The 16,441-nt window shown below is 40.0% G+C and overlaps 1 protein-coding gene across 1 annotated transcript in view; it reads left to right on the top strand.

The window, feature by feature from the left end:
• nt5dc1 (5'-nucleotidase domain containing 1) overlaps positions 1–16,441 on the top strand; it is a 125,078-nt gene that overhangs the window by 63,249 nt on the left and 45,388 nt on the right. Inside the window, exon 7 of the mRNA XM_008398592.3 lies at positions 8,991–9,165. Within this exon, the coding sequence (XP_008396814.1) occupies positions 8,991–9,165 (175 nt within the window). The remainder of the gene's footprint in view (positions 1–8,990; positions 9,166–16,441) is intronic.

The following is a 16,441-nucleotide window of genomic DNA, read 5'->3' as shown; positions in this document are numbered from 1 at the left end:
TGCCTTTCTCTGAAGAACTACTGAGGGGAGGAGACAACCAGGTGAGGAGAAACTGTTCGTATCTATCGATTCAGTATTTGTATCATATAGACATTAAGCTGTTGTTGTTGTGCTATAAGCTAGCTTCTAGCTAACGACTATCACCTAGCTAGTCGTTAGCTAGTTAGCATTTGGCCTAGGGTTTGGCTACAGCTAGGCGGTGCACACCGCTTTCGGGATTGAATCGTGTCCATCACGGCATCAGTAGTCTGCTCCATGCTGTTATAATCATCACGAGGGCCGACTATCCAACGCATGGGAATGTGCTTGACTCGATTGGCCCTACCTCCGAAGCTACACAATTTTGTGGCACCGCAGCCACAGGGGCTGTGTGCACCCCGCCACCTTGCCCGGTTCACACAGGGTTCCCCCACACACCAAAGCCGAGCCCCAGCATGCAGAGTCCCCCCGCTCCACCAGTCCAGTGGGTGGGACCCAGACAATCACCCATCGCCATTGGGGAGGTTGTAGACGCTGCAACACATGCCCAACCAAAAACACATGCACGACCGAAATTTTGCGTGGTTCCCTGAGGGGAAGCTCACCACCGCTTATATGTCTGTATTTAAAGGGACGAAGGCCACAGCCTGCGACACCTCAACCGCGGAAGGACAATTGATTGATTTGTTGGGAATTCAGAATCCGCTCGGTCAGACTCGACTCGCAACCTGGGACAGTTGATTTTGTTCCGGCGTCTGGTCGGTATCCAGCGGGACCACGAGGATGTACAACCGTGTAACTACTGCTCCTCGACCTTAAGGAGCAGCACGCCCAACTGCTACCCCCACTTAGTGGCCGAGGACCCCCAAAAGGAAAGCGCTAGTGACTACACCGTTCCACTGCCGTAGCGGTACTGAGCAAAGCTCTATTCACTCCCTTAAGAGAGTCATAGTTACACCCTAACCCCTTTTTAGTTATATAGCAAAGCAAGATAACTAACAGCTTCTTTTTCTAACCCTAACAGCAATTTTTGACTTGTGAACTTAGTTATTTGCCAAACATAAACTTTCATTTGCACACATCAGAAATATTTTGTTGTGATTTTGGGCCCTTGCAAAAAAAAAAAATTCACTTCATGAGACAAAAATGTGTGATTTAAATGTTTAAAAAAGTTTTTTAAACAAAACTCAGTAGGCTTTTCTTATGGTGACATACATTAACAATTCAATTTTTGCTTTTGTTTTTTTTTTCTGCAGTTTCACCTTAAAGTTTGCTGCAGCTCTGCTTTCCTGAATGGACCGTCTTCATCTCCACTGCAGCAAACAGGCAGCTCTGTTATAGATTACAGTCACTGAAAGGTTGCATTGTGCCCTTGTTTACATTTTTAATAGTGTAATTATGTAAAGACAAAATATGTCTGGTGGTCCAGCTCTGATTTACATATCTTGCTAAATTGCAGGTTTGAATATTGCAAAACTTTCCTATAACAAAATAGACCTGCAGAAAGAAATTACTAATAAAATATCCTACATATGCATAGTTGTATGCTCTATGTAGAGATTCTCCTTAGCTTTGATTGTATATCTCACAATTTTGTAATTTATCACTGTTTATTAAACTCTGAAATCTGAGAGGCTTTGTTAATATTCTGTCCTAAAATACGGTTAGAAGTGCCCTGTTTTTTTTTTTTTGAGCACCTGCCCCTTCAGTGGTCTCTGCACGGCCCTGATCAGAATGCAGAAATTGTTTCCGTTGTTTTAAAAGGTTTATGTCAGTCTGCCTTTTCCCCATCGATACCTTTCCCGGCCGCCCTGCACCTTAGGGGCTTAAAACAAAAAAAGACGTTGCGCAAAAATCTGAAACGGGAGAAGCGAGACATAAAACGGAGCGACGAACTAGATGTGAATTATGGCATAAAAACAGAGAATCTGATGATGAACAGTGAAAAATCAACACATGATGTGAAACACATGACGATTAGGCGGCGCAGCAGGTGATGAGTGAAGATTACTGATGGTCAATAAATGATCAAATAAATGTAGCAACAGGAAAGAAACTAAAGTGGACATAGCAATAAACCAACAGAGGATAAAACTAATCAAAGGAAACTAAATGGAAATGAATGAAGAACAAAATGCAAGAATAAACTAAGAAACTAAAGTAAATACAGAGGAATAAACTGGTATGGCAAGACCTTTCGATCAATAATTAATACAGAGACTGTATGGCAAGAATAAACAGACACTATTTCCAGATAAAAGGTAAAATAATATTGTTGAAATGTCATGGGTTTGTTGAGACCACATCTAGTACTGAGAATAAATATATCTTACAGACCTTAACAGTAAATAACTGATCACTTATTTATGTTTTTAATTAGATTTGATATATTTATTTTTTCAATATTATTTTTCATGTCAGTGTTAATGTCATGAGGCTGATGACTCCATGACACTTTCAATTTGACTCATTAGGATTTGATTAAGAATCAGATTTGTTCTTTGTAATTTCTGTCCAGTAAAACTATTAATCTATAATCAATAGACAGGTCTATATAAAGATATAATCCATGTTTCTATCTCATATTTGTATGGCATTAAAAGGACCTGGAACTTTTGTTTTTCCACTGAAAGCTCTGGTTTGCACAATAAATGCCATGAGGGTGAAGTTTTATGGATGATACTCTGATGTCCCATTCTCCTGAAGGCAGCACAGAGCTGCACCACCAGAAACTGACAAACACTGAAGAGAAGAAGAGTTATGATTAATGTAGTTACAGTTCTATCCATGTTTTAATGTTGCAGAGCTCAGTTGTTTTGCAAATAGTTCAAAGTTTAAACTGGCATGTTGAACATCTTTTATCTGGTCATTTTGTGGAATATTTAACAACTAGAAAATGACAAAGAACAAGAATATCTTTCCCACTGACTGGCTGCTGTTAGACCTACCAATTTTAACTTGAATGTTCATTACATTTTTCTTAGATGCCTGTGAAAATAATTTCTATTCTCATGACTTTTTTGTTCTCTGGGAAATTATCTTTATGATAAATACAGAAACAAGCATAAAAATAAAAATATCTACAATAGTGATAGTAATATTAATGATAAAATAATAGTCAGTGTAAAGGAGCCTGCAAATTCTTTGGTGGGGGCGGTGAGGGACCTGGATGAAGGCTGGGGGGGCGCTGGGCCAAAAAGATTGAGAAACACTGCTCTAGACATTAGTGCATTTATGGAACTAAGAACTTTTTTTCTCAAGACAAATTAACAATTTTTGATCAAAAAGGTGAGAAAAATCTGCTTGCATGTATTTCTTTGTATTTCTAGTTTTCAAAAATTACAAAGCAGGATGCAATAGATTGTAAAAGTGGGAAACAGAATCAATTCTGATTTGAATTCCAATAACTTCAGTGAGCCGTGCTTCCAGCCGTCTTTGTGGGTGGTAAATTCCCACTACAGAAGAAAAGTGCTGATCTAGGTCTATGTGAAACAACACAAAGGACCCTGTGAGCTCAGTTTATGTTTACACTCTCAGACTGTGTGCGATATGGGATTTGACACTCAGAGTTTCCTCTTTCAACTGACCGTAATGAGGCAGAACAAACTCTGACCAGGAGCCACACTGTAACTCAGGGTCAATCTTTGGTTTCACCCACTTTTTTGTTTAGCTGAAAAGTTAATGATCTGTCAACAGCATTAAGACTTCATAGAAATGTTTATTGTCAAATGTTTACATGTGAAACATTTATTTACATCATTCTTCTCTTTTCCTTTTTGGGAGCAGAATAATGGGAAGATTGTTTGTGTTTGTCGTCATCTTCTGGTTGGAACCGACCATTGCAGTTCTCAGGGCTCAATGGAGCTTTTTTATTCCATGAAGTACTTCTGTGTTCTGCCTCCAGAAGGCAGCATATGAACACTTCTCATAATTAACACATGACTGTATAGCTGAAAAAAAACTGAACAGGTTTTAATTAAGAATTGCAATGAAGTTGATGGCAATACTTTAATTAAAAGACTAATGATAATATTTCTTAGAAGTTATTAAAGGACAGTCAACACTGCAAATTTGATGACCTCGTCCCATGAATTGATTGAATTTCCATAGATACCATAGATGAAAACAAACTTTTTGTCATGATGGTAGCTAAACTCACATTCCTGCAGCTTTATTGTTTTATGATATTCAGTATTTCCTACTTCTGTCTGGACTCGGACATCTATCCCATTACTGTCTGTCATAGTGGACATAAGCTGAGTGGTTTGTTTTCAGTGCAAATGGAAAACTTAATTTGCGAATATAAATCCACCTATATATCCAGAAAACACTACTATAATGGCTTCGTCACAAAAGTCTACAAGAAAGATGACACAAAAGCAGCTAACGCTAGATGCTAGCTTAGCTCAGAACGACACCGGGAGCGAAATGTTAATGCTAACAGAGCTCCGCAAATTTCGAGAAGAGTCTGGAGTTGCACAACGAGACATTTTAGAGTCTCAAACTCAGATGGAGGCGTCAATTGGAGAAATAAAAAAGAATCGACATACTGGAGGAGAGACTGAACACAGCGGAAGAGAGAGAGGGAGTAACAGAAGATCGAGGCATACAGCAAGAAAGAGTGTTAGCTTACTTACTTAAAAAAGACGCCAGACTAACTGCTAAACTGGATGATATAGAGAACAGAATGCACAGGGACAATATAAGAGTGTATGAGATAAAGGAAGATTTAGAAGGAAAAGAGATGATCCCGTTTATTACAGATTTGTTTTAAATCTGCATTGAAGCTGCCTGAAGGTTCGGACATTTGCATTGAGAGCTCACAGAGCTGCAGCTCCGAAGCCGAAACCAGCAGCACCACCGAGACCCATAATAGTTCACTTTTTGGATTTCAACGTTAAGCAGATGGCACTACAGCATGCCATGTGGAAGCAGCGGGACGTGGAGTTTCGGGGGAACAAAGTTTACTTTGACCAGGACGACTCCACCGAGGTGCACAGAAAACGAAAACAAGTGTGTGAAGTGATTAAAAAACTGAAGGAGCGCAACATCAAGGCACAATCACCATAACCGGCTCAACTTAGACTGTTTTAGGAAAAGGGAGTCAAGACCTTCCCCTCTTTACTGGAGGCCCAATCCACTCTGAAGGAACTCGGGATCCCTGTAGAGGTGGATGAGCGGGACATTTTGGAGAGAGAATTACTACCAACACCAGGAGAGACTTGAGAAGGCAGATCCAAGTCTGGACACCACGGACATCAGGGCCATATTAAACTCTGGATCAACACAAGCAGGGTTGAAACGGTAACGTTCACCTGGCTCTGCACCAGTTTAGCCGTTATTGTAACCAAAGGTGGAATATCTAAGAATATAAATAAGGACATGCTGGTATAATAATATTAATATTTCTAGAGTATCGGTTGGAAGGAGCTGTTTTAGTGTGACACAGAACGTTCACAGTGTCACACTGTGACCCCCCGCCCAGGGTGATCACCCTCCATGTCCATTTTACACCAGGACTGCGGCCTGTGTTATCCAACAGGGAATAATTGGAAGTTCTATGAAGATGAAGATCTGATTTCTTGTTCATTTTGTTCATCGTTTCTCGGCGAGCTGATTTTGATTGTTAAATATATTTGCAAAGGTATCAATATACTATTGAAGGGAAGTAAAATATTTTTTTGTTTTCATATAATTATGACGACTTTGAAAATTGTTACTTACAATATTAATGGAGTAAATCACGCTATCAAAAGGAAAAATATCCTAACGCAATTAAAAAGGTTGGATTGTACAATTGGGCTTTTGCAAGAAACTCATTTAAATGAGGCAGAACATGCTAAATTTAAAAAAAAAGAGAGAAAGAGAGAGAGTGGGACAGATACTCAGTGCATCCTATGAAAGCTATAAAAAAGGGGGAGTAGCAATACTGTGTCATAAATCTTTATGCTTTGTAGCAGAAATCGTACCCAAGGATAAAGAAGGCCGCTGGATAATGGTTGTTGGCTCTGACAATTATGAATGTTTACGCCCCAAATGAGGATAATCCAGGCTTTTTTAAAGAGCTGGCCCAAATTTTAGCGGGACATTCAAAAGGAAGACTTTAATTGTGTCTTGAATCATTATATGGACAAATTTCCATTAGAACAAATTTATCAATTATCAAAAACAAAGGCGCTAAAGAATCTACTAGAGGAGATGGGGCTTGTTGAAATATGGCGTGCAGAACATCCAAAGGTCAGAGATTATATTCACTTCTCAAAGGTTCACAAGAGCCGTTCCAGAATTGACCTCTTTTGCATTCCCAAACCAGAGGCCCACAGAGTGGTGCAATGTCATATTGAACCTATTAACCAAACTATTTCAGATCATGGACCTGTGATAATGTCTTTAAATGTGGACCTGGAGAAACCTTTAAAGTTATGGAGATTGAATGTATCACTTTTAAATAATCCAGAGACGATCCAATATATAAATCCTATATATAAAAGACGAACTTCATTTCTTTTTAGATACCAATGATGGGGACAAGATTCCCCCTTCTATTCTATGGGACACAGCCAAAGCAGACTTGAGGGGCAAAATTATTTCATTTTCTTCAAAAATTAAAAAAGATAGTGAGAAAAAACAAGAAAATTTACAAGAACAAATTAGGAAACTTGAAACTGAACATAAAAAAACAAACAAGGACGATGTATTACAGGAACTAAAAACATGTAGACAAGATTTGAATGAGTTACTAACTTACAAAGCAGAGTGCGTTTTACATTTCGCCAACCAAAAATACTATGAACAGGGAAACAAAGCAAGTAGACTTTTAGCATTTCAGCTAAGGACGTCACAGGCAAGTCGAACCGTTCAAAAAATTGCATGTCCATTATCCAAAAAACTAGCATCCCAACCCAAAGAAACAGCAAATGCATTTTCAAAATATTACAAACAATTATATGATTCTGTGACCACTCCCAACAAAGCAGATAAAATTAAGTAATTTTTGCAACAAATTAATCTTAACAAACTTGACGATGAGGAGGCTAAAGCATTAGTGGGGACAATTACCAAAGAAATGAAATCTGTTATAGAAAAGCTTAAAAATAATAAATCACCTGGAGCAGACGGGTTCCCAGGAGAATTTTATAAATGCTTTCAGGCTGAGCATGCCCCACCTTTTTTTAGTATTTATTTAGTTTAATTACTTGATTTGCTAATTATGTTTTGTGTGTTTAAGTACCCCTTGTGTGTCAGCACAAGGGGTAATTCTCCCTAGATTGTTGCTGACACACAATCCTTCCCTCATGTCTTGTTTGTGAGGTCAGTTTGTGCTTGAGTTCTTTGAGTTACTACCCAAGTTACAGTTGTTGTCATCTCCGTTTTAGGCCCATTTCATAATTTTTGAACCTTTTTTTTTTTTTTTTTTACTTTTTTGCATGAATATTCTTGAAACCATTCAGTGTCTCTCTGGCTGGTCTGTGTAAACCCCTCACACCCTGACTTAAGAATGGGAATTTATTGCATCGTCTATCATTATCATGAGAAATTTCTGATCACAATAAATTTAGCATGACAATGATGAACTTCAATTTATGATGTCTGAAAACCCAGAAAACTGACTGTATTGTTGCAGTTGTTTTTACTTCCTCAGCTGTTGGTACCATGAAAGCACCAGTACAAATCAATAAGTTCAAAAATATCATTAAATGCCGTTACTGTTAGCAGTTTAGTGACAAGAGCCACACTTTTTTTATCACTGTGATTCTCAAGCAGCCTGTTTTGAGATGGTTGGAGAGGTATTTTGGCTTGTGAGGCTTTAAGCAATGGTCATCAGAGCCATACATTTGCCTAAAAACTCTGAAAAGAGGTTGAAAATATTTTGTCGTCACTTTTTTATTAACAAACGTATTGTGATAAATTTGAAGTTCATATTGCCCATCTTTACCCTGACTTTTCCAAATTACAACCAGGACTCCAAAAGCATTTTGTTTGGGGTGCTATGGACCCAGATCTAGTATAAAAGCATCTAGTTAGAATCAAGCCAACAACTGTGTCCACATTCTGAGCACAAAGTCCAACTTATAACTGATGAACCCGCCACAAACACACACACATTTGTAATTCTACTCTTGTTAGGCATTTTTCCCTAACACTTACCCTAACCCTACCTAAAACTTACTTCACATCACACTTCTAAACCTTAACCTCTAACCCTACAAAAGGGGCTACACCACACTATATCTGTCGTGATAAACAATAAATCAATTAATAATTTGTTCCTTGAGACATGCATCTTGTTAATGATGTATACAATTTATTTATGCTCAACATTTTTGCAGTCTGGGATATGAAAACACCTCAATAAAATATGAATAAAAAATATCCAAAGAAAGTACAAAATAGGCTACATAAATGTTTATTAGCAAACACACGGTTTCCTGAAAAACAGAACATTGCAGCCACTCCCTCGCAGTCCATCCCACTGCTCTCTAAGCATGAGCAGAGCCCTTGTAGTGTGTGTGTTTCAGCATTTCTTACCTTGATCAACTGACTCTGATTTTCTCAGACACTGATTTTGTTTGAAAAGTTATGAAATATGGCAAGAAAATTAAATGGGCAACAGTGGGATAGTCATCTGAAACCATGCACATGCAGACATGAGGCAGGTCTGTCATTTGCTCTGCGATGAGAGCAAATGAGGAGAGTGGCTGATTTTCAGACCTTCAGAAGATCGATGGATGAGATTGGTCCTGACTCAGGGAATCTGGGCCGATTTATTGGTGCATTTTTAATTCTAATTAATATCTTCTAAGAAATTATCGGTGCATATGTGAGCTTACTGTAGCTATGAAGAAACTGAAACTTATGTCCTGATATGAGTGCTGGGACTCTCCTCAGAGCGTAAAGCAGTCATGACCAATCTCAGTTGGTTAACTGGAATTAAATGAAACATATATTCAAATGTGCCTTGCTTACTCAGTCACTCAGTTGTCTCACTATAGAAATGTGTCTCTGTACAGAGGATGCAGGAACTTACTTCCCCAGTATCAAGAGGGATCCAGCCCGTTACTTGCAGCCCTGCTCAGACTCTGTGAAGACCTGGCTGCGCAGCATGAAGACCGCTGGGAAGATCCTCATCCTCATCACCAGCTCCCACAGTGACTACTGCAAGCTCATCTGCGAATTCATCCTAGGGTAAGAGACTGAACCAGTCTTTCACTCTGGAGTGACACCAACCCTGGAGGTCTCTAAGGTGTCAACTCTCTCACGTGTCATCAGGTTTTATTTTACTTTGTGTTGGCTCATTTGTTCTGTTAATTTGAGTTGAAGCGGTTGAGTGTCTACGTCCTGTTATTTGACAGGAGGATGCAGATGTAGCTGTGGAGGAGCTCTGTAAGTTTCTGGTATGTCAGTGGAAAGACAGCAACATACTGATATTATTTCACACTCAAGAAAATAAAAGGCATAAGTCATTCAAATAGTGAGGGTTAAAATCAAACAGTTTTCCACTGACAGATTCTGGCTGCTAATAAAGAACAATGAAATAATCTTTATTTTTTATTTGTCGTATACAAATATATTTGTATGCAAATAACTTGTGCTTCAAAAGTGGATAAGCTTCAGTTTTATCCAGTTTTACCAAGTGGAGGCAAAACTGGTTACTCCCTCTCCAACCAATCACACACACATACACACATTTGTACTTCTACTCGTTTGGCATTTAGCCCTAACACTTATCCTAACCTTAAGTAAAACTGAATTCACGTCATACTTCTAAACATAATCCCTGGCCCTACAGAAAGAGGGTCCACCACACTAAGACTGGGCTTTGGCCCCATGCCCTTCAGAGGATTATTAAATTTGGTGGACCCTCAGGGCATCGCGTGATGCACGCTGCGGAATAGTTCTGCGTTTTTCGTCTTCTTTCTCGGTCGAAGTAAAACTATCAAAAACAACAACCCACCGTGTGATCTGAAACAGTTGTGGTGCGCTTCGACATGTCTCTAGATATTTTTTTGTACCTGCTGCACTGAGCAAAAAGAAGGAAGGAGGTTGGATGGAAAGGTGGGGCTAATACTAGCATACCCGCAGCTATCCAAAACAACCAAGACACTGTGACTGAAGATATGGAGCAGGGGTCAACGCTCTATAATAAGACACTATAGTAGAGCGAGTGACTAAGAATATCGAAGAAATACTGGACATAAAAGTAGTCGCAATTCTTAAACCAGTTTCTGAACTCTCAGAGAAATTACCGCGGTAAAGCTAGCTGGCTCAGTAACCTACTGAGCCCTGCTAAACCATCGAGCAAGTCTTATGGAGACATTGTTGATACGTTGCAGAAGCACTTGAATCCCGCACCACTAGTGATAGCGGAAAGATTCAGGTCAAAGATGAAAGCATATCTGAGTATATGGTCAAACTGCGCAAACTCTCGCAGCACTGTGACTTTAAAACGGGACTTGACGATGCCTTGAGAGATCGATTGATATGTGGCATGCATTGTACAAGCACACAAAAAAGGCTACTGTCCGAAAAGAGCTAGATTTGAAGAAAGCACTCGAACTAGCTATCTCAATGGAAACAGCAGCTAAGAGTGCATCGGAACTACAAAAGAAAAACTTAGAAAACGAAGTGCATCAAATGTCCTTGAATGGGGAAAAAGCAAAAATGCTACAGGTGTGGTAAATCCTCACACAATGCAAACGACTGCTGGTTCCGAGAAAAGACATGCAGAAAATGCCACAAACAAGGCCACATAGAAAGAGCATGCAAGTCAGACCAAACCAATACCCAAAAAGGAAAATCTGGAAAGAACAAAGGTTTTAAACCTAAATCAAAGGCCAAAGCAAATGAAATGCTCAAAGTTACAGAACATTCTGACAACATAAACAGCAGTGAGGACGATGACCTGTCATGTTTAGAGCTGCATAACATAACCAAAGAAGACAGAAACATAATATGGGTCTCAACTACAGTGTCTGGAGTGACACTAAAGATGGAACTGGACACAGGTTCAGCTTTGTCAGTGATCTCCGAAACCGATTATGACAGGCTGCTGTCCCACTTACCACTGCAAAAGACATCAGTGATGTTGAAAACCTACACAGGTGAAAAAGTGTCACCAAAGGGGAAACTTAAAGTGGATGTGGTCTATGGTGACCAAACACACAAGCTAGACCTCTATGTCTTGAAAACCGCAGGCCCAGCGTTACTAGGGCCTGAGTGGCTGAGAAGAATTCAGCTTGACTGGCATGCAATAAAAGCCCTGAATATCTCAACAGGCCTTAATAGCCCTACCAGTAGGCCTGAGCAAAGATTGTCACAGTTATTGGAGGCTAATGCACACGTGTTAGATGTTTTAGTTTACCAATGCCTTTCTCAAAGAGCAAAAATTTAACTTGACAAAGATGCCAACCCAAGATTCCACAAGGCACACCCGGTGCCGTATGCCCTACGATCCCAAGATAGACGCTGAACTGCAAAGCTTGGAGGCATCCGGGATTCTCTCAAAAGTTGACTGGAGTGACTGGACTACACCCATTGTTTCTGTGATGAAGAAATGGGACTTCAAAGTGAGCATCAATCCGGTGCTGCGCACGGTGTAATACCCCCTTCCACGAATAGAGGACAATCTTCTCATCTTTGGCTGGTGGGGAGAAGTTTTCAAAGATTGGCTTGTCACAAGCCTATCTCCAGATGGAAGTGGAGAAGTCAAGTAAAAAGTTCCTAACCATCAACACTCTTAAGGGACTTTACCAATACAACCGGCTTGTGTTTGGTGTTGCGTCAGCCCCAGCCATCTGGCAAAGGGCTATGGATCATTTGCTCCAGGATATACCTTGAACACAGTGCTACCTGGGTGATATTATCATAACAGGAAAAGATGATGATGATCACTTCCAAAACCTGAGCAAAATACTAACCAGGCTGAATAAGTATGGCCTACGGGCAAAGAGAGAGAAGTGTGAGTTTTTCAAAAGGGAAATCTCATACTGCGGACATGTCATTGACAAGCACGGCTTGCACAAGTCACAAGAGAAAATTGAGGCAGTGCTGAAAGCACTGTGAAAAAGCATTCACAGAACCAAAGAGACTAATAACATCTGATGAGCTACTTGCCCACTATGATCCATCCAGACCCATCCGTCTAGCATGTGACGCGTCCCTGTACAGCATCGGCGCAGTCCTGTCGCACACGATGGATAATGGACTTGAACGCCCAATTGCATTCGCTTCAAGGTCCCTGTCAAGTGCCGAACGCAATTATGCACAGATGGACAGGGAGGCCCTTAGCCTAGTATGGGGTATCAAAAGGTCAGACAACTGCAATGCTGTTTATGAACAGACAGCTCAGATCTCGCATTGACCTTCTAAAGCCAAACCTGAGGAGAGAAGTGCAGAACCAACAGTTCAGCAGCTTTTTGGGTGAACCGCCAAAGAGCTTCGATGTGGGACAGCAGGTCCTGGCACGGGACTACCAAGGGGAAAAGTGGACACCTGGGAAGATAACCACTAGGAGCGGCCCCCTGATGTACGAGGTAGACACTGGAGAGCATACCTGGAGACGTCAAGTGGATCAGCTGTTGAATGCTCAACCAAAGACACCGGAGCAACCAGCACGTCCACCTGATCCTGAGACCAACTCTGAACTCAGTACAGTAACACCTACAGTTCCAGAGGAAGTGCCCCCCCCCCCACCGAGAGCACTCCACAGGTTCCCAGGCGTAACCCTGAACGACTCAGGACACCCCCGAAAAGATTGGATTTATGAGTTTCTCTTATGGGACTTTTGGACAAAAAAAAAATAGGAAGTTTCAATAATTGTCAACTGAATGAGAAATTATATTTAATGCATTGGCAATGTTATGTGTTATTTTAGTTACATAGCATTAATTTAAAAGGGGAGGAGTGTAGTATATATCTATTTACGGATCTATTTGCTTCAGCGGAACCACTCCCCTAGCTACTGAGTTACCTAGAGGTTATCCGCCAGTGTATTTATATGTGTAATGTTGAGACTAAGGTGAGGTTCAGTAAAGAAGTCACGTTCATGTTACCTTCGAGTTGAATCCTTCTTTTAAATATACTATGTTGGAGTAAAGACACAACACTAATATCTCTCTCTCTCTTATACACATATATATATATATATATATATATATATCAGAAAGTTGCAACAAGATTTGATGTATAATTTCAAAATAAAAGCCTATCAAAAAAGTCCTTTGTAAGTATAGGACATATTAAATCCTTTACACCTAATTCCTTGGACAAAAATGTTGCTAAGTGGACTGAAAAGAGGCTCACATTTCTTCATCAATTGATCGACAGAAACAACCTCTTATCGTTTGAAGAATTACGTAGGAAATTCCTTCTCCAGAAAAGTGATTTCTTTAGATATTTACAGTTGCGCTCTTTTTTGTTTGCATACAAAGACTGGGAAAGAGTACTAAATCCCACACCAATAGAAAATCTTATAGTCCATTTCCAGAAAGGGGGAGAGGACAAAAAATTGATAGCCAAATTATATAGGGTATTTTTGTCGATGAACAATAACAAACCCTCCTGGACAAAACAAAGATGGGAGGCAGAGATGCCCAAAATAATTTCCGACAAAACATGGGAGGATATCTGCTCTGAGGCTCACCGAGTTACTAACTCAAATACATGGAGGGAATTTAAATGGAAAATTATTAGCAGATGTTTCAGGACCCCTGATGTAGTTGCTAAAATGGATCCTAAGGTCCCGAGCTTGTGTTGGAGAAATTGTGGTTCAAGGATTCCCAACCACACACACGTTTTTTTGGTCCTGCCACAAACTCAAAAACCTTTGGGATGAGGTGTATAGAGCTATAAACCGTATCTTTTCTGGGGTCATTCCAAGGGATGTTACTGTTGCCTTACTCGGTATTATTCCTGATGGTTTGCAAGGGTGGGCCAAAATGTATTTGTTAAATGTTCTTTTTACAGCAGCCTTGAAATGCATTACAATTAGGTAGATGCAATTGGAGCCGCCTTCTTACGACTTATGGGTTCAAAAAGTAAAGGAATTGCATACAATGGAAAAGATAACCTACTCACTCAGACTTCAAAAATCCAAGTATGACCTGCGCTGGGGACCTGCAAAGGCCCTGTTGATTTAGTTAAACCTAATGGATTTGTCTTTTGCCTTATGTCGTTTGATTTTCTCTTCCAGAGTCCATTCTTATTTAAATGGTGTACAGCAGGGGTGTCAAACTCAATTTCACCGAGGGCCACTTCAGCATATTGGCCTCCCTCAACGGGCCACATTGACGGTACAAATCAGGAGTGCCCAGGTCCAGTTCTCCAGACTGCAACTTTTACATGCATCCCTGTTAAAACACCCCAGACAAAAGGTCGACTTCCCTCATCAGCAGCAACTCAGTTCTGTAGAGGCTTATAATGAGTCAATGATCCAGGTGTGATGGAGAAAGAACGTGTCTAAAGTTGCAGATGGTAGCTCTGGAAAACTAGACTTGGGCAGCCCTAGCATAAACATATGAAAATACAATGTTAAAAATAGATTAAACACCTCAAATTGTTAAATAGCGCTTTGGAGCGTCTGGTTAGGAAGCGCATTCAAAACCTTTGGTTGAAATGGCGCGTTAAATTCAAGTCTCCATTACAGACTAGATAAAACTAAAGAGAATGCAACGTTGTGTTAATCCGTTTGAGGAGCCGGGAGTTTATCTTGAGGAAATAAATGACGACGCAGAAGTTAGTTAGACGTAACATGCGCAGTCCGCTGCTCAACCACTGCGGACGCGGCTGCGAAGAATTAAAAACCACTGGAAGTAACTCATCCAGAAGATTTAACAAATGGAGCCTTCTCTGTGCACATTACCCAGGAGAGCGGCGCTCTGGAGGAGCTGCAGACGGAACATCTGTCCGTTTCGGAGAAGCAAAAACACGCAAAACAACAACAAAAAATCCTAGTAAAAGCGCAAACCAGACCGCGCACAGGGCAAAACACTCAGAGTTCAGTTGATCTGTTTGGATCAGACAGATCCAACTGACTGATGAATTAGCGCAGATTTTTCTGCAGAGGAGGAAATGTGTTCAGACCCCAGCGGGTGAAGTGATGCTAAGTGAAGTCGCTTAATTTATTTTATTAAAAGTTATTGAGGCCTCAGTCAGAGGTTTTTGTCACTACGGAGAAAAATGTAGATACATTTACCTGCTTAATTTGTGATGGGATCTGGATTCACGGTGAATATCAACTAAACCGCATAAAATGCGACTTAATAGCCGATGTTCATATGGTTGTAATTTCACGGATAAAAATAGTACATGAACGATTTTTTTTATGTTGTTGGTCAAGATAACGGATAACAAAAAAAGTTCTAGCTGCCGCCCTGACACCAACTCACACACATCTTCATTTACAGTCTTGTAAATCGATGTTTCTTTTCTTGGACATTTTGATGTTAGCTTGTCGCTGGGAAAATCAATAAGCAGCTTGAGGTGACTTTGCTGCTCTCTAGTGGCGAGAAGCCGTAATATTGGCTGGTAACAATCGGAATGCATTATGGGAGATGTAGTTTGTAGTCAATTCGTGCTGAAAACCTATTTTAAGTCAATCATGGTCCTATAAAACGCTGGGGATCCACATAAAATGACATGGCGGGCCACATGTGGCCCGCGGGCCTTGAGTTTGACACATGTGGTGTACAGTGATGAGTCTATAAACATGCTGTAGCTGTAAATTGTTATTCCAAGATGTTTATTGTATGGAAAACATCATATTGCCAACATTTGTATTATGTACCACTGAAGTATGGTTGTACTTTGCTCTGCTGAAAAAAATTATTAAAAATTTCAAAGTTCAAAAAAAAAAAAAGTCATTTGTATCTGTTCCCCCTAAGTTGCCGTGCCCATTGCTGAGAAACTCTGCGTTTTTATTTTTATATTCAAAAGTAAGTAGAAAATGTAGTCAAGAGCTGCCTCACTCGTCATTTCGGGTTTAACTCAATCATCTTATTTATATACAAATTTTTCTATAATCTATCTATCGCTATATATATATATATTATATAAAGTTGCGACACTAAACAAATTGTGAATAAAAACTGAACGCAATGATGTAGAGGTGCCAACATCTAATATTTTATTCACAATAGAACACAAATCACAGATTAAAAGTTTAAACTGAGAGAATATATCATTTTAAGATAAGAATATGTTGATTCAAAATTTCAGTGTCTACAAATCCCAAAAAAGTTGGAACAAGGCCATTTTTACCACTGTGTGGCGTCTCCCCTTCTTACATCACTCAACAGACGTCTGGGGACAGAGGAGACCAGATTCTCAGGTTTAGAAATAGGAATGCTCTCCATTCATGTCTAATACAGCCCTCTAACTGTTCAATCGTCTTTGGCCTTCTTTGTGGCACCTTCCTCTTTGTGATGCGCCAAATGTTCTCTATAGGTGAAAGATCTGGACTGCA

The sequence above is a fragment of the Poecilia reticulata genome, chromosome 21 (assembly GCF_904066995.2).
Source record: "Poecilia reticulata chromosome 21, P_reticulata-male-v2, whole genome shotgun sequence".
Lineage (NCBI taxonomy): Eukaryota > Metazoa > Chordata > Actinopteri > Cyprinodontiformes > Poeciliidae > Poecilia > Poecilia reticulata.
The sequence above is the reverse complement of the archived record's forward strand: the minus strand, read 5'-3'. Positions and strand labels throughout refer to the sequence as shown.